The sequence below is a fragment of the Camarhynchus parvulus genome, chromosome 4 (assembly GCF_901933205.1).
Source record: "Camarhynchus parvulus chromosome 4, STF_HiC, whole genome shotgun sequence".
Lineage (NCBI taxonomy): Eukaryota > Metazoa > Chordata > Aves > Passeriformes > Thraupidae > Camarhynchus > Camarhynchus parvulus.
Window position 1 is genome coordinate 44,709,510 of NC_044574.1, and position 26,175 is coordinate 44,735,684.

A 26,175-nucleotide genomic window follows, 5' to 3' on the forward strand; every position below is an offset into this window, starting at 1 on the left:
TCACAGGTCCTTCCTAACATGAGGTGAGAGTCTCCTGACCTGTATTATGTTACAGGAATCATGGCAACAGCACCAGAAATGCTGAAGCTGCTCTGTCTGGATGGTGGGAAACTACAGAAGGAACCAGGCCATGAGCAGCAAGTCCTGCTCTCGCATGGAAGGGAACAACAACCAAGACACCCTTGGCAAGCAGAGGTTACTGGTATTCAGTAGTTAAGAAAACCTGGGCAGTCACCCTCCATCGCCCCCAGAAGAATAGGTGGATGTAGAATTAATTTAACACATACTTTTTTTTTATAAATTATAAAGCAAAAAGCATTTCACAGCTCAAAAGAAAACAGATGACAGAGATGTTCCTAGTACTTTATATCACCAAGTTAAAGCAAGAGGATGACAAAATTTAAAAAGAACTGCAACTTTTATATTAATCAGCAAGACATCCTAAGATGAGACCTGGCACCAGTACCAAAAATACAACATTAAGTTACTAAACCAGCATTTTGGACTTGGCTTTAGGCAAGATCCTGAGAAAACAGGTCATCTTCTAGGCTTTGCAAGAAAATTTCAAGGGTTGTACCTCCCTCACAGGCAGGATACTATGCCTCTTAATTATCTTCCAGCTGACCATGGAACAGAAAATGAGGTGTCAGCAGGAAAAAGCTTTTCAGTCCGACTCCACTTCTACAAAACAACAAAGTATCAAACTCCAGCCTCTTGCGGATGTTTACAAAAGCACTACACTGCAATTGCTCTTCTAATCATTCTGAGTGCATACAAGTTTTTTAGGTATTGGTAATAACTTCCATAAAACACCAAATTACATCATTCTGGAAAAAATAACTAACCTTTTAAGAACAGAAAAACAAAAAGAGAAAACTTGGTCTTTGAATTTAAGATTCCTACTACATTTAATTAGCTTGTCTCCAGACCACCCATGTATGATTTTATGATTTACTTGAGAACTCACCATCACAGACAAGTAAACTCCTTTGGCCTCTTGAACTAATCTAGAACTAAATACTTTCTTTTCATAGAACTCAGTGAAGATCATTTACCAGCAGCCATTTACAGAAACTGTTTAGGTTAACAGAGATAAGGCAAACGGTATTTACCAGTCTTTAAGTGAATTTACTCAGCCCTCTATAAACTGTTTTGCTTATCTGATACATTTAGAAAGGACTGACTGCTGGTACAGAGAGACCCACAGCCAATGTGTGGAGTCACTGGTTCCTCAGCCATACCGCAAACCTGCATCAGCAAATGAAAAAAAAAAAAAACTTAAAAAGGGGGAGGGGGAAAGAGAAATGGCTGCACTTGTCACTTCAGTTAGCTGGCTCAGGCACAAACTCAGGCAGAAGCTTGTCACCCTTCCCCAGGGAGGTTTTCTTGCACAAAGTCCAAGTAAGCCACAGAGGCTGTGCTAAACCACCCGTCCTTGTGACTGCTCTGCACGCTTAGCAGCCAAACCACTGCCTCTTGCAGATATGCACCCACCTGACAGCCTTCACTGGCCCTTACATCAGTTGAATTAAAAGCAAAACAGTCTCTGTACAGCTGAAGCAAGTACTTTATTAAACAAGATTAAAGAGACTGGTCCATTTCTGCTCATGTCCAGTCCAGTATGGGGAGGCTTAGGAATACTGCTCCAGTATGAAATACTGAAAAAGTTTTATAAACACCCACAAATATCCCCTTCAGCTTCTTTTCAGCTAATTGATTTTAGACAGAAAGTTGCTTCTTTGTAAAAAAGCAATACTAACTTAAAAGTGACATATATATAAAAGGAATCCCAACTTAGACCTACACAACTTTTTTTACTTCTGTATGCAAATATTCCCATAAGGATGATTCTCCTGACAGCACATCTCAGCTAGAAAAGTGCTATAAGAATATAATTTTCTCCTCTTTTGCAGTGACCAAAATGGAAGTAGTCTCTCACATAATGTTTAATCTGATTTTCTGTACTTGCTAGAGTTGGGTATTTTTCCAAAAGCTTTCTGGCACCAGATCTCAAAGAACACCAACCTTTCGATACACTTTGTTTTCATCATCTTTGGGATCATGTCACAAATTGATACAGTTCAGTAAAACAAAAAAGTGGGGGGGAGGATGGGAAGAGGCAAGGGATAAAAGTGGAAGGGAAGATGAAGTGGCACAAGGGCTCCTCTCCAGACAGCACTACCACTCCCTCTGCACGCCATCATCTCTAACCCACAGAACAAGGTGTTCTGCAAACAGACAGGACAAATCTTGGTCCTTCTTTTCACTGAATGCACAAGTCATAAGCCTTCATGAATAGCAATGTCAACTCCTACTTGAAATGCAAAACCACTTTTTTAATTGTTGCCATGTGATCAAAGGTAAAAACATGAAAAATTATTTCTCAGTAGTTCTCCCTAATGCTGTAAAATTATGATGCTTTCAATTTTAACAACACTTTATCTGAGAAGTTGCAAGCAATTTATTCTCTATATACAGCTCTTCTATTAATTCCACACAGATTTTCTTGGGGGAGAACAATCACCACAGAAGATTCAGATCTTAAAGAATAATCACTTTGCCTTAGGAAGGTATGTATTAGAGAAAATAAAACCTCTTCTTTCTAAAATTTTAAGAGGCTTTTCGGAGAGTATTTGTCTTAATTAATCACTGCTATATAAAAACAAATTACTGCAAACTATACTGGGATCCAAGCAGTTTTCAAGGGTTGGGATAATCTGTACTTGGCTGAGTGCCCATGAACATCCTCCAGGTCTGAAACACCAGAGCAGTGCACACTCGGTTCTAAGATACAACAAAGCCTTTGGAGAGTTAAGTGACTGCACATCTGAGTCACTGTCTGAATGAGACATTTTGGCCTTTCACACACTTCTCAGTGCCAGAGACTCTGGATTTCAGTGAGGTTACAGCAGAGAGAAGACGAATCAAAAACAAAAGGTGCTGCAAAAGCAACAGACTCAAACTTTTCTTACCGTAAACTTTTAAATATTACTCTGCAGGCAGCTCCATTACTTTCCATCCATAACAATTCAAGTAAAGTTAATAAAAGATAACAAGTATTGTCATTTAAAAGGAGACAAAAAGGGGAAGCTGTGACTCCTCCAGAGAAGATGGAAGAGATTTGGTACTGAAAACACAACAACTGACTATATTTGGAGTCAAGGCTTTACAGTAACAATTCATGCTCTCATTTAAAGATTAAACCTTGCTTTTGTTCCAGAATCCTAGTTGTGGAGATCCTATTTCCTAGACCTGAGGAGAGGTGGCAGGGAATACATATACTCTAAGTTAAGAAAAAACCAAAACTGTACAAGTAGAACACACATGTATGCATGCCAAATCCAATGCTTTCACCAGACAGGTAATAACAAGTGGCACTATTCTGACAGCAATATTGACTTAACAGATTGGAGCACCAGATTCCAAATTAGAAGAATAAAATGCCATTTGTGACTTTGCTGCTGGGATTTTGGAAGACTTATTGTAAGGAAAATAAAAGTCAACATTGGATTATATTCTGCACAAGAAGAAATAAACATGATTTGTGACAAATCTTCCTGGCTGTTTTACAAGGCATAGGAGTGAACAAAACCAAAAGGGAAGTAAAAGGAATACCACTGACCTCACTGCACTTTTCTCCTGGGAGAACTAGTGGGCCTGCTTCCACTATTCTTTAAGAAAACCTTGAGGTAGTTTTTGTACATCAGCATACAAAAGGCAACCTTTAGGGGAGGGGACTGTACACCTAAAAAGAAAAAATAAACAGCCAGCAAAATCGGAAATTCTCAAAAAGAGATTAAAAAAACCTGTTACAGCCTGTTAGGGAAGACAGACTGCACAGCCCAACAGGGCAGGGCACATCACTCAGCCAAGCATGAAAGAGAAACCCTCAGTTCTCAAGGAAGACAAAAGCTACATGGCCACACATCCACACATGAGGGCATGATTTTCTAACAGTATTTGTTTTCACTTCTTGTTCTTACATCGTCCTCTTTTTGCAAAAAACATGAACTGAATTTTTTTAAAAAAGGCACTTCACTTTTGGTACAAGTTACATGAAACCACCCAGGTTTAAGCAGACTATAGACTGCATGAGAAAAGGAAAGGTCAAACAAATGTTTTACACAGGTGCACAGAGCATAAGATCTAGGATCACCCTTCATCCAAGCAGGAAAAAGGAGGACTTTATTCCACAATTTCAGTCTACCTGTAAAGCAAAAATCCATATCCTCTTGCTGTGGCTATTGCCCTCGTGCCAGGAAAGCAAAACCACTTACAACAGCCTCATTTTAGAGCTCCAGACACCAGCATAAAAAGTTCTACAAGATCCCCAGCAAGGAGTAATCCAAGTTTCTTTGACTACCACTGAGTGGGCACATTCTCTAATGCCTCCTGCAACAGATGCCTGGCAATCCAGTTACAGGAGAACACCATCTATTAGTGCCACCCAATCCTCTCCAGTTTCATGCCCTGGACTCAGTCCAGGTATGCCCAGTTTAGAATCTGGATTCAATTAAATGAGTCTGTAGTCATGCTTTAGAAGGTTTTCTGTGAACTTTGCCTATCAGACAGGAAATACTACAGGTGTAATTATTCTGGGATACCTTATTATTTCCCATTGGACGGACTATCAGGATCTGAAACAAGAAGCAGGACTAGTGTCTACAAAGAATTGGCCTTTTTAGCCAAGCATGGCACCAACTGATCACAGCTCTTGCACACAACAGAAACAAAACAGATCAGACCAACAGGTCTTGGCCTGAAACTCCTCTGCATCTCACACCTACAGAAAATTACATGGATGAGTACTTTTTTGTACAGGCTGGTCCTGGCCATTTGAGGTGTCCTTCCAGAGAGGCCTTTCCAGCAAATCTGTTCCAGGATTTTCTGCTGCTCAATTCCATTCACTGGATCCGGAAAAGGTTTTAGACTCTTGACAGACAAGCCCCTAAAACAGAATTTGTTAGTTTCAGTAGACATTGGAGTGTTTGGTTTTGGCCTGTGAACTTCTTCAAACTTTGCTCTTTTCTCCTGTTTCATTTCACTAGGATATTCTGCAACTGTCCACATGGCAAACCTCACATAGCAGATAAAGAAGTTCATATTTTATTCATTTTTGCCAAGTACCTTAGATAAAAGCAAACCCCACATGAGATTAGCAGACAAATGAGGATGTAAACTTGAAAGGCCAAAATATATAAGGCTGCTACAGTGTGTGTGTATGTGTACATAATAAGCTTTACTATAATCACGGTATTGTAAATATTTCAAGTACCCTGATTACAGAAGTTGATGACATGCATTCCAGTCATCACTACTTTCTTGGTACAGGAGAAAGGCATGACATTAAACAGTCCATACTAACACAAGTTTTATAGCAGTTAGGCCACCAATGCAAGAAAACATCCTTTTTTTTTTGAAGACTCCAAATTTGCTTATAAAGGGAAAGAAGAAAAATGCAAATATGCATATTTTTTGCATAATTATGCATATACAGATGCATAATTTTTCTAAGATGTTTGTTGATTTGGGGAGAAGGGTTTGTATATCTTAGGTTTGGCTATTTTTTTCCTTTAATAATTAAAAAGCGTTCAGTTAACTCAGGAATTAGAGTTAGTAACCTGTTACCCAAGGCTCCTACAGGCTTGAAAACAGGCAAAAAGTCTTCTAAAGCTTCAGAATCTTTTCAGTATGCGGCAAAAAGTATTAATGCTTTTGCCTCTGCAACACCTGCCTGGCGACACACTACCCACAGCTATTTCCCTATCTGAATGGGAAGTTAAACACTGCAGAGGAAATTAGTAGAGTTTCAAGAAGAAAGCTTTTAACACTCACCTTTCCCTTACAGAGTGGTTCTGGTTCACATACTCCTCTCCATCTGCAGTGCCACTGAACCAGAAACAGGCACTCTTACAAAAGCAGGGGATGCTATTCTGTCAGAAACTAACTAGCAGCATGCCTTGTGTTTACTGTCTAATCACAAACACCCAGGATTTTTCTATTTCCAGTTCTACAGTAAAGTTTAGGAGCACCTTTTGATCTCAGGAAGATGTTCATAGGATAGTACAGTCCTACTGTGAACAAACACATTACCTATATGGACCATTTTTCTGACGGTTTCTTTGAAGAGAAATTAGACCTTTGACAGAGACTTCTACAGTGCTGCAGATACACAAACATGAATAAATAACTAACTATCCTCTCTGGGTCATTTATCATACTCAGCAGTTCTCACTACTGAAGGTAGTGAGAACCTTTCCTACTCACTACTGAAGGTAGTGAGAACCTACTCCTTTCTCCTTTCAATTACCTAAATGTGGGGATGCTGAAGAAGAAAACAAAAGGTAATTCAAACTCCTCTTGTGACTTTTCCCTAACTTCAAGCAGCATCCTTTCTGATGGTTGTTGTATACTGAACCAATAATAAATTCAGCCTGTTGCTTTCCCAGACTCCTACAACACAGAATATTTCAGAGCTTCTTTCATGGGGATGTATGTTTGCCCTAGATTTTAATTTATGTTATCATTTATACTACACCAAGGCAATTCATGCTTTAAATTACAGTATCTGTCTCTTTTTCCTCAAATGTATCTAATCAACTGAGCAACCCTGGAAGCTACACTTCCAAAACAAAATATTAGCTCCATTATCCATATTACTCATCCATGAAGGTGATGCCACCTACAGAACATGCTCAAAACTTCTAATATGGCTGCTCTACTAACTTTTCTGAAACAATCAGCATAATTCTGTCATACTCTGAACTTTTCCAGATGCTTATATTCATCTTCTGTTACCCATATCAAGAGATTCCCTTATCTCAGGTTTGATTTTAGATTAACACATGCAAGATTCAGTTTAAAGGGCAACTTAGGTTTAAAGGGCAACATTCACCCTCATAAGGAAACAAACATGAGAAAGCAGCAAAGGAAAAATATGCCGGGGAGTGTCAGTGCTGAAAGACAACTGCCATCCCTCTCAATTTCAATTGTCATGCCACTTTGAAAAAAATCTAAACCAAGGACTAGGGAAAGATAACTACTTCCTTCCAGTAATTAGAACATAGACCTTTCTGAAAGTCATATTAGAAACACTGGCAGTAACTATGGAAGATTTATATAAAAGCTTTCTTTCCCTTTTTCTTACAGTTGTCCAAAGTGAAGTAGAGTGCTCATACTATCTGTCCTGCTTCCAAGCTGCACCAAACGCCAGAGCTGCACATGCTCAGGAGATTCTGAAAATTCTCAAGAGTGATCTGTGCAAATCTTTTGCCAGCAACACTACTAGCTACATATGGATGCATTAACTCATAAATATATTTATCTTTCCAATGCAACATATCTTGCTGCTATGCCAAGATAATTAGTTACATGGTGGACCCTCAATCACACAAAGCATTCTTCCTGTAGAACACCTTATTAGCAAACATAACTTTGCATTTTTAAGGGAGATTTCTCTATTTCATGTTCGGTTAAAAGGTGTCTGAACTGATCAAGCGTTTTAATTATCCACTTAAGAGAGCTGAGTAAAAGGTGATCACAGAAGGGTTGAGGTTGCAAGGGGACCTCTGTTGGTCAGCTGCTCCAACCACACCTGTCCTCAAGCAGGGCCAGCTAGAGCCAGCTGCACAGGGCCCCATCATGATGGTTTTTGAATGACTCCAAGGATGGAACTCCACAACCTCTGAGCAACCTGTGCTAGTGCTTGAAAAGCAGAAAGTTATTTACTGTGAGAGCTGTCAATTAGTGCCCATGACCTCTTGCCCTGTCACTGGGCACTACTGAGAAGAGCTTGGCTGCCCGTTCTCCATTTCCTACAATGAGCTTTCATGTAGCCAGATAAGGCCTCTCTGAGCCTTGTCTTCTCCACACTCAGTGGCCCTAGCTCGCTCAGATTTCCCAGGGCCATCTCTGTGCACCAGTACTGAACTTGTTCCAGTATGTCCATGTTTTTCTCATACTGGGAAGACCAGAACTGAATCCAGCACATCAGGTATGGCTTCACCAGTGCTTAGCAGAGGATTTACCTCTATCAACCTGCTGGCACCAATTGTCTTTATGCAGCCCTGAAGGCTCTTGGCAAACTCTCTAGCACAACCCATAAAAACCTCTGTCTCCATAAATCAAGGGGTGAAGGCAAAGAGTCTAACACACTTTCAGAAGCCAGAGCAACTGATCTAAAGGGAAACATCAAATGCTGGAAATCAACAGAATAAACAACAATAACCAAAAAGATATCTGCAGAGTAACTTGCTGATGGGCAGTACTTCTGAGATCAGCCAAGGTTATACCAATAACCTACAGCAAAATATTATCTGTTACAATAGGATACAAGATGTGAGGTTAAGTGTACAGAAAATTCACATGCATTTAAGATTTCTGTTAATGACAGCGATATCCCTCATCTTCTCTGTGGTAAACAAACAGTATTTACATGTGAGGTAAGTCACCTGAGAGTCAGAGCTCCAGGGAAGGAACAGTACCTTGTTAAATAGATTAAAGTATGCTATTCCCTAATGTACAAGCTCTCTATATGCATAAATTAACTTCCATGTACTTTCACATGTCCCACAAACTGTAGGAGATATGGACCAATTACCAAGAGCCCAGCAAAGTGCCATAAAGATGACTTATGGGACCAAGGCATCTCTCCTGTGATGAAAGGCTGAGAGAACTGGGGCTGACCCAGATGATCTCCAGATGGTCCCTGCCAGTCTTAACTATCCTGGGCTTCTGTGAAGCTGTCAGAGCTTGTGCTTTTTCATTGAGAGTGACTGAGAAAGGTACTTTGACACATCATTCATAAAAATTACAGATACACTATTTCTCCAATGAAGTGGAAAGAAGATTTAATGATCGGGGGGGGGGATGCAGGGGGGAACCAAAAAACCAAATCAAACCATACCCGATGAGGTAGTCAACAGCCCAGAAGCTAAAACTGATCTCTCAACTGAAATGAGTGCAGGTTTCTCCCCTTTTGTAGTACAAGTATGGGATTTCTTTTGAGTTCACTTCTTTCCTACAACTACCAAAAGTAACCTTATCTCAGGATGCTCCAAACACAGCATCCTCAAGTCATTTTCCCCTCCTTCTTACTGATAACATAACTACAGATTAAAAGGTGTTATGGTTAACAAAAACTATAAGCACTGTATCTCCGTAAACTTTTTTTTTTAAATATGGAGAAAGTTCATTCTCTGACAACCTAAATCAAAATTAGGGGTATACACACAGAGTATATGACTAACTAAAAATTTCACCAACTGCCTTTGCCAGTTCTCTGCTTGTTGAAAGTAAAGTTCCCCAGAAGTTACCACTCAGCTTCCTGCCCTGCTGTACAGGCACCTCCAGGATACTCACCTGAGCCAACAGAGCTTGTGAGGCAAAGCAGTACCAAAACAGCTCTCTTTGCATTTTTGAACTACCTTGGTTCTAAATTCCCTTAAGTAACACTTCACTGCACTGAACATACACACCCTTGCCCACTGTGCTCTTCATTTCTTCCTCCCAAACTCTCCACCTGTCATCCCAATACACCATGTTATGCCATTAGGCTCCCCTCTAGGAATCACAGACACCACCACCCGGGTGACACACAACAGCAGGTTTCTCAGGGAAGTGAATAATGCTCTACATCTTCGGTACTACCCATAAGTTACTCTCTTATAGCTGAAAAATAAGTTAAACAGATTTTATTTAAGGTGACCCAAATGTGTTCATAACTAAAGAAAACTTCTTTATAAAGGGACACAGAAAGAACACATATACATGAAGTCTTCTGCTTGTTTTTCCAACAATGAAGAACAACCATATGCACATACACAGAACGCATTTTAGACTACACTTCTGAAGAGAGAGCAACAGTGAGGCAAACTTTCTTGGCAAACCAGCCACCTACAAACAGACAAGTTCATCCTCACTTGGTAAATGAGCATTGCAAAGTAGTAAGGCACTTAGCTCACTCTTAAAGTAAGTGCTAATGCTGTAAAAGATCAAATATAACAAAGTAGTTTAAACCAAAGAGAAATCATGCACTGAAAAAGGAAGGCCAAAATAAGAAATCCTAGGATGACAACTTGATTCACAGTTTACGCAAGTTAATGAAAGACTCCAACTCCCACAGATTTCAGCGGGTTATGAAACAGGTCCTGCAGAGGGAAATGTTCCAAGTCACAAACAGCAATGCCGTATTTTGATACATAATTGCCACCAGTGCCTCTGAAGAAATCCCTGGTGTAAAATAGAGAACAAATACAGTAATCTTGCTTTCTCATTTTAAAAATGGCATGAAAGAAACAACAAAAGAAAGTTATTGAAGAGAACTAGATTGTTCCCAGCTGTTGTCATAAAATACTACAGCTGTTCATGTCATTGCAGCTAATGACCAGTTGCACTTTTTTAAAGACTGTAACACAGTATGACCATTGTAATCTACATCAAACTGAAACTTGGCAAGCATCATGGAAAAAAGACTAAGAAATTATTTAAATCCTATTTTATTTTCTAATTTCTGTTCATGGGTTGGTTTTGAGTGTTTTGGGGGATAGGAAGGGATTTTGCATGAATGATTCTTTATTCAAATTGTCAATTATGCTAAACTACTTACAAAATCATGGTAAATAACAGGTATTAAATTATCAAAATTGTCTTTTCCAGTAATAAAAAGATAATTCAATTAATAAATCCTGGTTTGGTTTGTTTTTTTGGTTTTTGGGGGTTTTTTTGTTGAAAAGAGGTGTGCTGCCTGAAAGTCTCAAGTTGAAAGATGATGATGAAACATCTTTTCTCTGGAGCCAAGAACAGGGTAGGCATCACCATCTAGAAGCTTTTAATTGCTTTGTTAACTGAACTACACATGACCAAATCAGACTTTTTCATAAAGATTCAAGTACACAAATGCAAAGAAAAGGTTAAAATAGAAAAATTCATATATATATACACATATAGATGCAGGAATAGTTTTCAGATACAGCTCTCTCCAATGGAGCATTACTCCTTGACATATGGAGAAAAAGCTAGAGGAAAGCATGTGTTCCCGCATAAAATCTCCACAGAACTTGAAACATACTACTTCAACTAACTTCATGGAATTTCTCAAGAAAATGAGAGAATATAGGTTCCTCTCTAGCAATGTGTCCTCCCCTCCAAGATCATCCATACAGAGCTATAGACCAGAAAGAAATCACAATTCTGCACTGCTTTTTATCTTCCTTATAGTTACCAAGAAAATAATTCATGAAGAAAATTAGAAGTCATTTTACCACATTCTCCACTTTAAGACACAAAAACACTGCCAGAGAAATTCCAAATACTTCGGAAAGATGATGACCTAAACATACACTGCTTTGACCTATTTTCCTGGCAGGGGCCTGGGACTCTGTAACAAGTAACAAACACAGCTGCAACAAAAAACCTATGACAATGAAACTTACTGATCCAAAGGAAGAAATAATTGCTAAACATGTACTTATAGCCAACTTAGCAACAGATAACAAGTTAGAAGCTGAGACTCTTTTCCTCACTTTGGGACATCTATCTAGACTGCAAAGGATTTCTTTCCAAATGATGGTTACTTCAAAACACAAACAATCCTGAAACTTTATGCAGCAACACAGTTACTTATCTGCCACTATCAGAAAAAAAAAAAAAAAAGTGGAATTGTAAACCCTACCTTCAAATACAAAAGTCTAAATTAAAAATAAAAATCTTATCACACACAGCATGAGGCCAAAACTCTAGTTTTGGATAGTTTGGATTCTATTAATTAAGCCTATTGAACAATGCCCAGAGTGACTGTTGTAAGACTCTCTGTAGCCTCACATCTGCATAAGCCATTATTAACACATGTTATTTTCACCATTCCAATCAGAAGTTCAAAGTGCACTTCCTTTCTTATAGCAACATTGTACAAAAAGATCAAGTCTGCACAATTAGGAAGTATTAGATGAACATCGTAGCAGAATTTGCTCCATAGCAATTTGGGGTGGGTTTTTTTTCCCCCTTCAGCTCTGCATTGTGCAAAAGTCAAGATAATTCAAAATATTTTGGCCAACAGCAATCTGATGCCATAAAATGCCTAAGCTGAATGCCTCTAAATGATGGGATGGAGAAAAAGAATATAGGATAGAATACTGTTACACCAATATCTGTCTCCATCAGTACATGTTTCATCACATTACAGCACTTTTTAATTTTGAAAGCTTGATTTTATTAACCCAGATATGCCTTTCTCAAAGATGAAAAAATTGCTGCTGCTTTTCTCAAAGATTTTATACAACCCTTTCAGCATGGTTTTTTCCCTTTCTTTTCCACAAAGGTTTGGTACAGTCTCCATACAGACTAGGTTCTGCACCTTTTAATCCTAAAGTTCAAGGTGGGGGTTTTAAAATCCACTCATCTGTGGTGAACCTCAGGATTCTTCTCAAGTATTACCAACTTCACCAAGTCTTACCCTTCATTGCTAACTAACTCCCATGTCTGATTATAAAAGCACCAAAGCAGGAGGGCCCATACCACCTCCCTTCCAAGTTAACCGAGAACACGCTGTTCATGCTGGCTTTCCAAACCATACAAGTTGAAACTAACAGTCATACTATGAGTGTTCAACATAAATTGCAAGAAACCTGCAAGCAGCAGCTGAGCTGCAGAATAGAGACATGCTTCTGTGACAAGCTGGGTAGAGCTTGAGCAGCACACTGACAGTGGAGCTATTCACTGAAAAGAAAGCTACAGTCAGCAGCTGGCTGCAGAGTTACAACAGAAGTCTGAGAAAAGACAGAATATACTCCCCCTGTTCTCACAGGCTCCCCCAGGCACCTACAGATGCACCAAAAGGAAAGATACAGTGTTTCATGAACCTCTGCCATTAAATACATGCATCCAAATCACTCAAATCTACCAGGCAGCACTTAGGCTCATCATACTTAGCAATAAGCAAACAAGCATAAGAGCAATGAGGAAAGAAGAGTTTTTAGAAATTCAGGACAGGAATAGCCAGGAAAAGGGCATTTTGAAACATGAGAAGGGGAAAGCATTAAAAACCCAACTTGATGACAAGTAAAAGGAGCTGCAACAGAAGTTCAGCACAGCTTTTAATTACAAGTAGAATGAAGTTTGATTGATAGACAGTTTTCAAATGAAATGTTTTTGAAAACTGGTTAAATACACCCTAAAGGATGCTATCTACACCTTAGACACAAGCACCCCAAGACACAAAAGAACTAACTTCTAATTAAAACCACCATTTCTAATGTGTGGCGTCTTTCCACTCTGCTTCTTTTCCTCTCCAGCTCCAAACATAAATGGTGTTAGTTGACAATTAGCTGGAGATGATGCTGGCATCCTAAATCAATCTTAAATAAGACAGTCATGTTCTCCTCATACAGCAGTGTTGCTGTATCAAACATTACCATGCCTAAGCTCTCTTATAAACAGAGATTAAAACACATAGATGACTGTCAAGGAGGTACTACTCTGGAGGTGTTATTTCAACAGTGGCAGCTTTCTGGGGGAAGAGTAAATAGGGTGGGAATTAGTCCAGATTTTTAACCTTTAAAAGAATGATTTACCATCATAATAGCACTTACTGTCTTCCCGGCTTTCCACACATGATCTCTGGTCTCTTCCTTCACTCAGTAATTATAGGAAACCATTGAGTATGTACCTGGAGTACCACCTCCAGCAATTACACATCTCAATCTACAACCCAAGTGGCAGACCACTCCGTGAGCCACACACTTAGATGAATGTGCACACTTAGGCTGCACATGCAGTATAATGGTTTACAAAACTGGGGTGATATTTTATGTCTATTCAGTAATGGTGGAAAGTGATCTTTTACGGGAGAAAGTCAAAGTAAATGACTGATTATCAGAAGAGGAAATTATTTGAGTGTTCAGCTGAAGAATGATTGTGAAATCACAGCCTATATTTGATTCATGAAACCACATACAAAAGAATATAAGAAGGTACCTTTTCATGAAGATGATTTGAAGTGGCTTTTACTTCAGAAACTTGTGGCTTCTTTTATGGCATGCTTACAGTAAGTGTTAAGCAGTATCTCTCCATCTTAAAATACTTTTAAGGAAGTACTTTTTTCCACATTCCTTGAAGCTATGAAGAAGAAACTAATCCCCACTATAAACTGCTTTAACATCACTTAGAAGCCTAAAATAAGTTAATATTCACACTTAAATAGAGTAGCAAATTTAACTTATAGTCCTGCTTTTGTACTATAAGTAGGAGCCACTCAGCAAAACATAAGAAAATGGAAAAAAAAAAAACCAGGGAAGATGAGTTGGCAGTATCCAGGTTACAGGTACTTATTTACTGACATTACCCAAAATTACTTTTGATAGAAAATCCCTTTAGAAATACCTGTCAGAAAACACTGTGCAGAGTTCTAGAAGCCTAGAACTACAAAAAAGATAATTTAAAATACCAAGTTAAATAAATAAAGGTAAATATATTTTACACATGATCTTCCTGCCACAACCTGCACTGCAATGCAAGCATATCCACGCAACAACTATCATCTCTAAGTGGGATACATGTGATGGAAGTAAATACCATTCAATTTGGGTATGGATAACAGAGAGAAAACAACTGTTCTCTTCAACATCCCCCTATAGAAAATGACCTCAACTGGCTCATATCTTCCAATTAAGTTAAATGCTGATATCATTCAGTATGTACTCCTATTTCAAGATTACAAACAGTGGTATTAAAAGCACCAGCTCCCTACTCAGGCTCAGTCAACAGAAGGCAGCTTTAGCCAACATGGAATTCAGAAGCATACAAAAGGTTTTTAACACACAAACAAGGCAATTTTGTGCCTCACTTCACATCAGTCCTACGACTCAGCACACTCAGCAAGCCACTCATCATACAGAGCACAAGAAAAGCCTCCCACCTATGCAGTGCAGCAATAACTCTGTAAGAAAGGCACCCTTCAGCAAGTGCACAATTTTCCTCTATGCCTATACAGCAAAAGACTTGTTTCACTAAAGGGCTTATTTACAAAATGATCTTAATGACTAAGAGGCTCAGTGAGTTCATAAATTAAAACAAATCACCAGCTTTATTACACATAGTCATCAAAGACTGTACTTTGGTTTTGTTTCAGTTTCTCAGCACCACACTCATAATCCCTCACGAGCGTTACACACATCCCACATACACACACAGGTTTGCACAATGTAAAACATACAAAGACTGCAACACCTAAGTGTCATCCAGCTGATAAAATCTATTTATCTTACAAGTATTAACTTAGTTTGGACATGAGGTAAGAACAAATCAGTTACATACATAAGAAACCATAACACAGCAATGTTGTTTTCTGTCCTAAACAACCATAATATCTCTCCAAGTATATTCAACTGTTTTCTGCTCCTAGGTGCCTCTCACACAGCTTGTTTCATAAAGGTACCTGGAGATTTGCAACTATGGAGTACTAAAACTGAGGTGGACGTACACCTGCTCCTTCAAATGAAGGTAATAGTGGACAAGGAACAGAATCAATCCCCAGCTGTACCAGTGCCACCTTTCTGGCGTAGCTGTGGGTGGATTCTCTAGTTAATAGTACACCTTGAACCCAGATGCAGTCTTCCTCAGGACAAGCAGTATACCCCTAAGTACTACAACAATAAATTCATTAAAGTCAGCTTTCCTATGCCAACAGAAACAGCTACAAAGCAATTCCTTCTTTTTCCTCATGAGGATCAGACAGACACAATCTTCAGCATCCTCAAAAGAGAGGCCTATCATCCTTTACTGCATCAGACAGTTAAAACTATTTAAGTAACCCTTACAGTCCCTGTCATAAATAAGCAATACCCAAATTTACACCAAAATATACACCAAATCCACCAACATTACAGATGTTCAGGTCAACACAATTGCTCAAAAAACACTGAAGCACTTGCAGGACACATCTATGCTGGAAAAATTGAACTCGATTCAGAGAGAGACAGAAGCAGGCTTCTGCAATTCACCAGTGCTGGATTCCAGCCTGGAGCACAAGCCTTTGGTGAATATACACAAGTCTCCCTGGACTAATGGGAATTACCAATGAAGTTTAGAGTTTCCATTATTGACAGCAATTTTACCTCTCACAAATCTGAAATTAACACTGATGGTGAGATATCGATTGTGAGCTGGCATTCATATTACATTACAAACAACTGTCAGCCTGCACTTTAGGAGAGCATTAACAATGACACAGTTTGAAATCCAGAGACAGCAGTGTCTGGTTTTATGGTGTGTTGTCAATTGCTGATATAACCATGTACACCTCCCCATGCAACGCACAAGAGGAAAGGACAACACCAAGGATCACAAGCCATGGCTACAGCCCTTCTAAACAACTGAGACAGAATTATTTCATTAAAACTCCACTTCCAATAAAAAAGCACCAAACAAAAAAACCCACACAAAAGCATACAACCATCTGACCTGCCCAGAAAAAGAATCAAAACAATTAGTGTACCTAACTAACTGCAAGATGTCCAAGAAATACTGACTTCGCTTTTTTTGTACTACTACTCCAGTTGACTGTCAAAGGTTTTACTTAGGATTACTATGCTTTAGTGCAGTATTCCTCAGAGGCACTAATGCAACACAAAACACGTTGAGGAGGTCAAGTAACATGATATATGGCTTTTCCTTCCCCCTGGGTGGGGTTCAAATCCTGCTAATGTCAGTAGTGAGCAAAAGCTGTTGACATCAGGCAGCTGAACCATGTGAAATGAGCTACTATCCTCAGTCCAGTTTTCCCTGGACAGGTATTCCTACCTTCACAAGAACAACCAAGCCTACACTCTGGCTGCCAAGTCTCAGGAGTTAGAAACAGCATGGATAAGGAATAGCTTCCTCAGTCCTGAAGAAAAACACTAACTTTTAAGACAGGTCTGTTCAAGTGAAAGCTGCACCATACCACTAACAAAAAGGCAAGGAATTTCAATTAATTATAAGCACCTCAAGTCAGCACCTCCTGCAACAGTATGGTGTCCTGAGCCTTGATCCTGTAAACTTCTGAATGCACCTGAATATACAGTTTATCATATTTGCAGTCAAGAGACCAAAGCGTTGCTCTTCTACAGCATGACAAAATTCAGAGTAAAGATGAATTGTGTAATTTGCATCACAACATACATACCACCTTCAGGAGAGCACCAGAGTAAAATGAAAGTACCCCTCAAACCATAACTGCATTCTCTGGATTAATTTTACTTTTTTCTTTAGCCCAACAAAACAGACAGTTTTGTCAATTTTAACTAGAGTTAATTTGCTTCTGGAAAGTTACCATTACACACAAACCTGAATTTCATCTTTACACTTCTTATTGTATGACAGTGTAAGATATGCATAACAACGCCAGAAGACCAAGACATTAAAAACATTAGGGGCTCCCAAGCCTTTTTCCCCACATCCCAAAAGCATGTTTTATTTTTGAGTCAAATCAGTTCAAGCACAGTTCAGATAATTCAAAAAGCAAAGAAAAATGAGTATGAGATTAAATCCTCGCCTATGAAAGAGCTCCACTTCTCCATATATTCGAGCGTTTTAAGCACGAGAAGCAAAAAACAAAATCAAACCCACAGCAACCCCCCGAAGAAGCAGCTCTCAGCCACAAGCAATTTGCACAAAGCTGCTGGAAATGTAATCCCCCCAAGCCCATCCCACTGTTACGTAACAGTGCCAAGCCAGGATTTTTCACCAGCCAGCTCAGAGTTACTGTTAGTAGGAAACATCTCCTCTCACACACCAGCAATCGAGAGGATTTAAAAAAAAAAAAAAAAAATAAAATCAAACCAAAAAAATCCCACACAGGCAAGCAGAGGGAAAAATTTAATCCAGAGACTACATCCATGTTAAAGGCATTTCCTTTAAGTAAGGTTTTATATGATATTCTAACTTAAAAGAACTAGCTTGCTTTCTCAGGTTACACTTTACCAGTGTTACAGTACCTGTTTTTTCTCTCTAAAATAACAAGACTTCAACTACTTATAGAGGTCCTTACAATGTAACTTTTAATTTAATTATTCTGTGTTAATTTAACATTGCAAGCCCATTTCAGTTGTTCATCTCAAGAGGGTAAAAATCATGTCCTATATGACAGAAACAACCAGGTGATCTTTCCTTTATTACCATCAGTTTCTTGACTTCCTTAATGTCCATAGGAAGGCAGTGTGAAGTGCCTATGATGCAGCAAAGAATAATCCTATGAACAATCACTTGACTGTGTACTACACTCTTCAGATGCTATTTTAAGACCTTAAAAGGATTTCAATATTTAATAGATGCCTGAACCAGTTAAGCAGATCTTCACATCTACACTGAAACACTGACATTATGAGACAAACAGTTAGCAGGGGCAATGGACACCCAAGCAGCATCTATGTTCTTTTTGTTCAAGACTTGAAATCAGTTTAACCAAGTTGATTTCTCTCTGAGCTGCATTATAAAAGTATTTAACTACACATACTGCTAAGTTTTCTTAGAAATAGTGGTTTTATATGTTTGAGACATTTACACGTGGGAAAAACACAAAGAGCAATTGCTGACAAAACACATTTAGATGAGCTGAAAGTACTAAAGGTTTTGTAAATACTGAAATAATTCCTGTTCATTACAAACATTGTCTTAAGCCAAAGGAAGCTGGCCACAGCAAAGATCAGGACGTTTAGTCATGTACTAGGACCACGCAGATTAAAAAAATTGAAAAAAAAAAAAAAAAAAAGAGATACCCCATAATCTCCTAACAGGATGGCCATTTTTAGTTTCTACAGGAGACAAGTATCAGCTAAACACAGGCTTTAAAGCCTACTCTTGGGGTGATATAATAGACTGAAGCTTAAATTGTAAATATTCCAGATATTACAAGTCAAAGGTGAATTTTAAGCTATTTTCTTAAAAGTCTTGCAATTATGTTTCCTCCAATATTGAATACCTACACTTTCCTTTGGAGGGGCATAAAATGAAGTAAGAGGGGAAAAGGCGTAAGATGGTAAATGTAAATATAAACACAAAACCATAAATAACACATCTTCCCAAATAATATTTACACTGAGTGTTTCAATCTGGCATACACTCATGTAAATAGAGAAGTGTATGTATTTCAAGGCCATTCCCATTTCCAGCTTTCCCAGGATCTGAACACATCCATGCTGCACCTCGGATCTGTGCTGTCCACCGTAGCATACGGGTTACAACCTAACTGGATGAAATACACTAGAGCTGGCTACACTTGGCTGTGCGCCCAGTGCGGAAGGAAAGAAACAAACAAAAAACAAACAAACAAAAACCCCAGATCACTAAATACACGTGCACTTCCTACACACCGAGAAATGCACATGTGCAATTTACATCAGGCATCACCCCAGTAAAGAAAACCTTGGTCTGTACTGCGGAGCACAACGTGCTGTCAACCCAAACTCTCATCTGTTTATACGGCCGAGGCTGGCAGCACACGCGTCCCACCGAAGCACAGAAAAGATCATGGAGCCCACCCGTGTTTGTGCCGAGCACCCTCACGGCCATCCGCACGCACACGCGGGAGCACGGACAGGGTACGCCCGCCGGATAACTTCACATCCTAGCAGGCCGGGCCGTCAGCAAGAGACGGCGATGGAGGAGGAGGAGAAGGAGGAGGAGAAGGCGGAGGAGGAGGAAGCAGCCTTCGCCGCCTCCCACAACGCCCGCGGCCCGCTCCCCCTCGCCCGGCATCCCCGCCGCGGGTGCCGCGGGGGCGGCCCTGCGGGAGCGGGGCACGGCGGAGCCGAGCGGCGCAACCGGTCCCCAGCAGCGGCGCTCGGTGTGGGAGCGCAGCCCCGGCTGCTGGCGCGGGGAGGCTTCCAGGCATCCTTGCTGCATGCGGGGAGCGGAACGGCAGTGACAAGCGGTGGCGGCGGCGCTGCCTGCGGGGGGGCTCCGGGGAGCGCGGTCCGGAGGAGAAGGAGGAATGGGGGATGCCCAGAGGAGCGGGCGGGCTGGGGGAGGGGGCCGAGCCCTGCCCTCCTCTCCCCCAGGCACCGGGGCGGGTGAGGAAGCTGGGGCTCCCCCTCTCTCTCACGCCAGCCCTGTGCAGCGCCTTCAAGGCGGAGGGGGGGGGAGGCGGCGGGGGGAGGAAGGGGGGGAAATGCTGCAATGTAGCGCCGGGCAGGCAGGCGAGGGAAGCCGCAAACCCTCCACTGGGGCCCGGCGCAAGCCCCCGGGCCGAGCCCACCCTTCCCAGGTGCCGCGCCGCCGGCAGCCCCGCGGTACCTGCCCGGGGCTGGCGGGGAAGGGGGGACGGACGCGACCCCTGCAGGGGGCCCGGCGGGAGGACGCGGCCGAAAGGGCGGCGGGGGCGCAGCACCCACCTTTCACTACCCTGTCCGTCGTCGATAACTTGGGATCGACGGCCTTATGCTCCGACATGTCCGGCGGCCGGGGAGGCGGCGAGGCTCTCCCCCCTCGGGCAGGGCAGGCGCGGGCTGAGGCGGCGGCGGCCGCTGCGGTCACGGCTCCGGCTCCTCCGCTGCGGCCGAAGTTGCCGCGTCCCGCCGCCGCTCGCTGGTTCGGCTGGGCTCTGCCGCGCGGTGCCTTCCTCCTTCGTCTTCCTCCACCCCCGTCCTCCTCTTCCTCCTCCAGTTAATTATTGCTGGCTTTCAATCACGCCTCCGGGCTGTGCAGGACGGCTCGCTCTTTCCCCCCCCGCCAAAGACCCCGGCGACAACACCCGCGGCGGGCGGCTGTCAGGCAGCGCCGGCAGGAAAAGCCGCGAGTGGACGCGGGCAGCAGGAACAGCCAGGTTGCACACGCAGCGGCCAGCCCTGCGCTTCCTTCCTCCGCGGCGCGCCGCTTCGGCTCCTCCCGCCGCCGCCGACCACCACCACCACGGCCCGCCGCCGCACGGGATCGGGATCCGGATCCGTGTCTTCCCCCGCCCCCGCAGGGTCTCTCCGCGCCTCGCACCGACACCGGCCGCGGCCCCGCGCGCCGCTGCACACGCTCCTCCGCGCAGCCCCCGCGCGCCGCCCGGCCCCGCCCGCCCGGCTCCCGCTCCCGGGCGCCGCCATTGGCCTGCGCCGCGCTGCCACTCACTGCCGGCGCCCCGCCCCGCCCCGCGCGCGCCGCACCGCCCAGGTGCGCCCGCCCGCCGGGGCCGCGCATCTCCCGCCGAGCGCCCGCACGGCACGGCACGGCACGGCACGGTCCTGCCCGGCGTGGCATGGCATGGCATGGCACAGCACAGCCCGGCACAGCCCGGCCTGCATGTGGCCGCGGGAAGAAGCCTAATACCTGCCGCTCACGGAGGCGGCGGCTGCGCGCCGAGAACCGCGCCCGGTTGGCCGCGCCTGCGTGCCCCGCCAGCCCGCGCTGGTGCGGGCGGGCGCGCAGAGCTCCAAGCGCCTGCCCCGCGGTGTGCCCGCCCCGAGGTGCGGCGTCCCCGGAGAGGTGACACGCAGGTACCGGCACACCGGGGCTGGCCTGCGCGAAAGGGAATCTTCTTAAACAGCATCCTTGAGCCGGGGGGCTGCTGATTCATCCCCTCGGATAAAGGAAAAATACATCCATCTCCCCTAGCTGTGTGTCTTGCCCAGCGCATCTGGCACACGCCATCTCGGGGCATGGGCTGGTGCAGCCTGCAGAGCTCGGCCTCGATGCTGGGACACCACTGTCCCCTCAAATGGGCCTGCGAGGACAAGCGGAATGGCCAAACATGGGTGAGAAGTGTTCGCCGCCCCCAGCTGGAAGAAATACAACAACTCTTGCTTCATGTTTCTTAGAGGATTGGAAAGTACTTTACATCTGTGAAGGTGTCCTCTACCATTCCAGACAATATAAATATTGTTATGGGCTTGTTTATACATGTTGTTCAGGAGGAGCTATTCCTGACTAATTTCATGACTAATTTCCAGAATAAGGCTGGGCTGTTCCAGTTTAGTTTAACACCGTGAGTTTTAATTAAAGAGGAAAATAGGGCATACCTTTTCTGGAGAGGGATGTTTACAGAATTGTTGTTGAATAATTTCTGAGTAGATGAGCCAAGAATCAACAAACACCTAACCTGGCTTCTCACTTCCTTCTGAGGTGGTGTACAAGTTGCTTGCTTAGCAGATACTATAGCTTTAGAAAGCCACCAAGAATATAAGATGGCAGTTGTGACACATACTCCCTCCTTTAATTTGCCTGACATTTTTAGAGGATGTTTTGTTGGCTGTCCTTGTGGTATTTTCTCTGAGCATGAGAAGACATTGTATGTGACTGACATTTAGTAGAACAGCATGAGTTCTCAGCTTGTTCCAATAGCTGTGGTGAGCTCCATGTGCTGTGACCATCCTCTTGTCCCAGGAGCACAGACTAGCTGGTAATAAAGCTGCCATTTGAGATTCCTATTTCAGTGGCAACATGAGAATGTGAAACAGAGCTAGGGCTCAAGTGAGGGTGTCTTATATATGCCCAGAAAAATCCTGAGGCCCATGACAAGTAAGCAGATATCTCCCCATATGGTAAGCATACTTCATGAAGCATGAAGGGCACAGAAGAATCTGGACAGAAAAACCCCTACATCTTCATCCCCACTGCCGAGAAACGCTGCCCAGCGGCACTTGGTGCTCGGACACGGAAGGAGAGGCAGCATGTGAGGAATGCAGTACGGCCAGTACTGCCTACATGTTGTGGGCCCCAGCTTCATGAGGTGTGGAGGACCAGTTTGGATCCGTTCTTCTGGGACTGCAGGTGGTTTGCATGAGTCATCTGGATTTGTCTTCATAGCCTGGAATAACAGAAGCTCTGGAACTCTCGAGTTTACATTTGCTCCCCCATTAATCACAGGACAAGACTTCAGCTCTGCTTTTTTAACAAGAAAGTATCATTGTTGCTGCTGCTTATATAAGAACATCCAGCGTCACAACTCCAGCATGTTTGTATTAATTCTGAAGGCTATATAGGAATTCTTCCTTTTTGACAGTTTTCCTTTCCTTCTGGTTCTCAACTATAATATGCCATCCAGGCTACGTAAAGCTCATTCATTTTATCTTGTGGAGGGTCTTGATAATTCATCTGTTGAATTTGTTTAGTCTTCCTTGACAAGGTAGAATCCCCATTTCAGGTCATCTCTTCTTTAGGAGCATTCAGATGAGCTTTCATAAGACAAAGGCGGAGGGGGGTACCACAGCCAAATACCACAAATCATGCCACTTCTGCAAGGTATGATACAGCCAAGATTCAGGTCACAGGTGTAAGACCTCATAATTACTCTGTCATGGTGTGGTGAAATCTTCACCCCATAACTTCTTTCCGTAGCAAAATCCTTACCCTTGCTGTGATGGAGGGAAAGGAAGAGAGAGAAATTGCCAAACATTGTCTTTCTTCTCTGATAATAGTAACAAACTAGAGATACTCTGTTTCAGATTTGTGTTAGTAGTAAAGGTTATATAGGCATTCCTTATGACTTAAGTCTGTCCTTCAAATCCATTCACACAGTTAGTCCTTCAGGTTTTCCTCACACTCCTTGGTCACAGAAGGATTTCTTTTTCTTGGGATCTGAGTCCTATTAGATTCCTTTTTCTCATTCAGCAGCAGAAGGAGAATATGAAGATCACATCTTTGAGTGAAAAGAACACAGTCAATGGATTCTGGGAAAATTCTAACACATCTGACCTCTTGCATCACTAATCCCTAGTAGTATTGTTAGTCATTTCATCCCCTACTAGAATAAAAGCCCAGCATGATAGATTGGAAGCTCTGATCTTCCAAAGAGCAGTCACTCCTAATTACTGATTTTGAGGACAAGCTCTGTGAGATCTGGGGGAGAGATTTTTTCCAAGTCTGGAGTAAGTTGGTACCCACCTCTTTGCCTCAGGTTAACAATTCTGTTCCATTTTAGCCGAGACATGACAATTCTTTTAAGCACACAGCAGCTCTGGAAAGCAGCAGCATCCAGCTGAAGAGGAAGGAGGAATAAATGCCCATACAATGAGAAGTCAGTAATTTTAAGACGGGCTTTCATGACAACACACAGACTGAGGGATTTCAAACTGTATCATAGATCCTATGAAAAATTAGCAGTCAAGTTGTCTTGACTCTATTTCAGCAGCAAGGTGAAGATTATTTTATAGACATGTAGCAATACTTTTGCCTACTGACTCAACCAATTAAGATACTGTTTTAAAGTATTGATTGCAAGAAATAGTATTCAAAATTTTAATCATTATTATTAGAGAAAGACTGTTCTGGCTCCACATGTAATAAATTTAAGTTTGCCAATATCTTGGAAGTAAAGGGGAATTAGCAAGGGCCCTTGAATACTGCGATGGCTGGATGGAAATATGTGCAACAAGGTTAATCTGGATATTGGTGCTGCCTTAAATAATGATTTTCCCAATTTTTCTTTCAAGAGAGATATGCAATTGCTTTGGTATACTCCCTTCAATATAAAAATTACTGGGGATTCCCAACATCTTTGTATCTATGGCTATTGCCTAGGCCATAGCCTCTATAGCATCATTGTCCACAAGATTAAAACCCCTACATACCAGTCTATGTTGATAGTGTGTCTTGAGGAGATGCTCCATAGTGAACTCAACGTTCTGTTACAGCTCACAGTCACAACAGTGACAACAAGCATCTAAAACTTTCAAAAGAACTAGATTCATCTACATTTAACTAAAATAAATTTGATACCAAGTGTCATACAATAGCCTTGGGTAGGCAATATAATGTATCAGCACTCCACATGTCGTTTGGTTCCATCATATCCTCAAGAGAGGAAATTCACCTCCATGTCGAGAGCCTACACAAAGGACCACATAGCAATTTAGATGACCATCAAGGGGCACTGTCTGAGGATTTTTTTTGACAATAGTTTTCCTCCTCTTGTTTTACCTCAGTATAAAAGAGGGAGATAGATAGATAAAGGGCCTGTAGCAAGTAAATTCTCTGTATCTTGAAATGCTTTTTGGTTATGTTGGCAAGGAGATGGAAAGTTCAGATGGCAAAACACAGGCATATAACCCATCACTAAATGTATCCTCTCCTTTCTTCACACACAGTCTTCATAGATCCACTGTGGGCATTTAACCTGTTGAACATCAGCCTCTCTGGAGCTTTGTATGTTTTTCCCAGCATTCATTTGTTGGGCTTTTGGCTTGGCTAATTATGTAGGTTCTGGATTTTGTCCTGAAGATTTTAGAAGAATTTATATGCACTGTTGATGATACTGTGCCTGGTTGAGAATGCAAAGCCAAATAGATAATTCTATAGAGAGTCATGGAAGGGATGATACCAAAATGAATTGTGTTGCAATAAAATGCAAGCAATGGCATCTGGAATACAGAAGAGAGAAAGGTTAGCTACAAATTCCAAGATGCTGAATCAACATGGAAAACAGTAACAACTGGTGCCATGAACAGTTATACAGAGCTTGAGTGACATTTGAAAAGTCAACAGAGAGTGAAAGAGAAGAACACAAGTGAGAGGAAAATAACCTTGAGGCCTGGAAATTGTTTACCCCACACCAAAACTGGCCTGCTTACAACAGGTTTCAATATAAAAGAAGCATAACTGTGGTCATCTAAGGCTGCAAATTAATATTTGCATTCAGATTAAGTCTCTGGTGCAAAACTGATCCACAAGTCATGCCTGTAATCCCTCACAGCATGCAGACTCAAGAGAAATCATGCAAAGGACTTCCATATCTGTCCCCATTCCAATACTGCTGAGAAGCAGCCTAACACAAGTTTCCTCCACTGCAGTTTCATATTTCCTAAGAGGCACCTACTTTCATCAGATGATTCCACTAAGCCCAAAGGTGAAGACCAGATAAGAATTGAGTTTGGATAGGAGGGAAGCCAGCATAAGAATAAATCAAAACACGGAGATAGAAAGAATCAACTCAAACTGAAAAGCATAGTCAGAAAGTCACAGAGTCAGGTGTTTGAAAACCAGAGTCCCCATTCTAAGTCAAGTCAGGACTGGGACAAGGTGAGGTACAGGAGCATAACACAAAGGAAGCAGGAACCAGGAATCAAGACTAAGCAAACAAGAATGAAAGGCAAAGGAGTCAGAAGCAAAACTACAGCCAAATGGCACTACAGGCTGCCAAGAACAACTGGTGGAGTTGCCTGACACATCTGCTATTAGAGGAAATTAGCCAAGCTTTAGCTCCTGCACAGCTGGGCCACAGTC

The 26,175-nt window shown here is 42.2% G+C and overlaps 1 protein-coding gene across 2 annotated transcripts in view; it reads right to left on the reverse strand.

The window, feature by feature from the left end:
• Positions 1-21,340, reverse strand: part of PPP3CA (protein phosphatase 3 catalytic subunit alpha) — a 171,038-nt gene extending 149,698 nt beyond the window's left edge. The window contains exon 1 of one of the 2 annotated variants that reach the window (XM_030947627.1): positions 21,286-21,340. Coding sequence is in view for 1 of the 2 variants with exons in the window: in XM_030947626.1 (XP_030803486.1) it covers positions 20,364-20,421 (58 nt within the window). In the remaining variant the exon portion in view is untranslated. Of the gene's footprint in view, positions 1-20,363; positions 20,994-21,285 lie in introns of those variants that run through there. The other variant, XM_030947626.1, reaches the window with a different exon arrangement.
• Between the last annotated feature and the right edge of the window lie 4,835 nt (positions 21,341-26,175).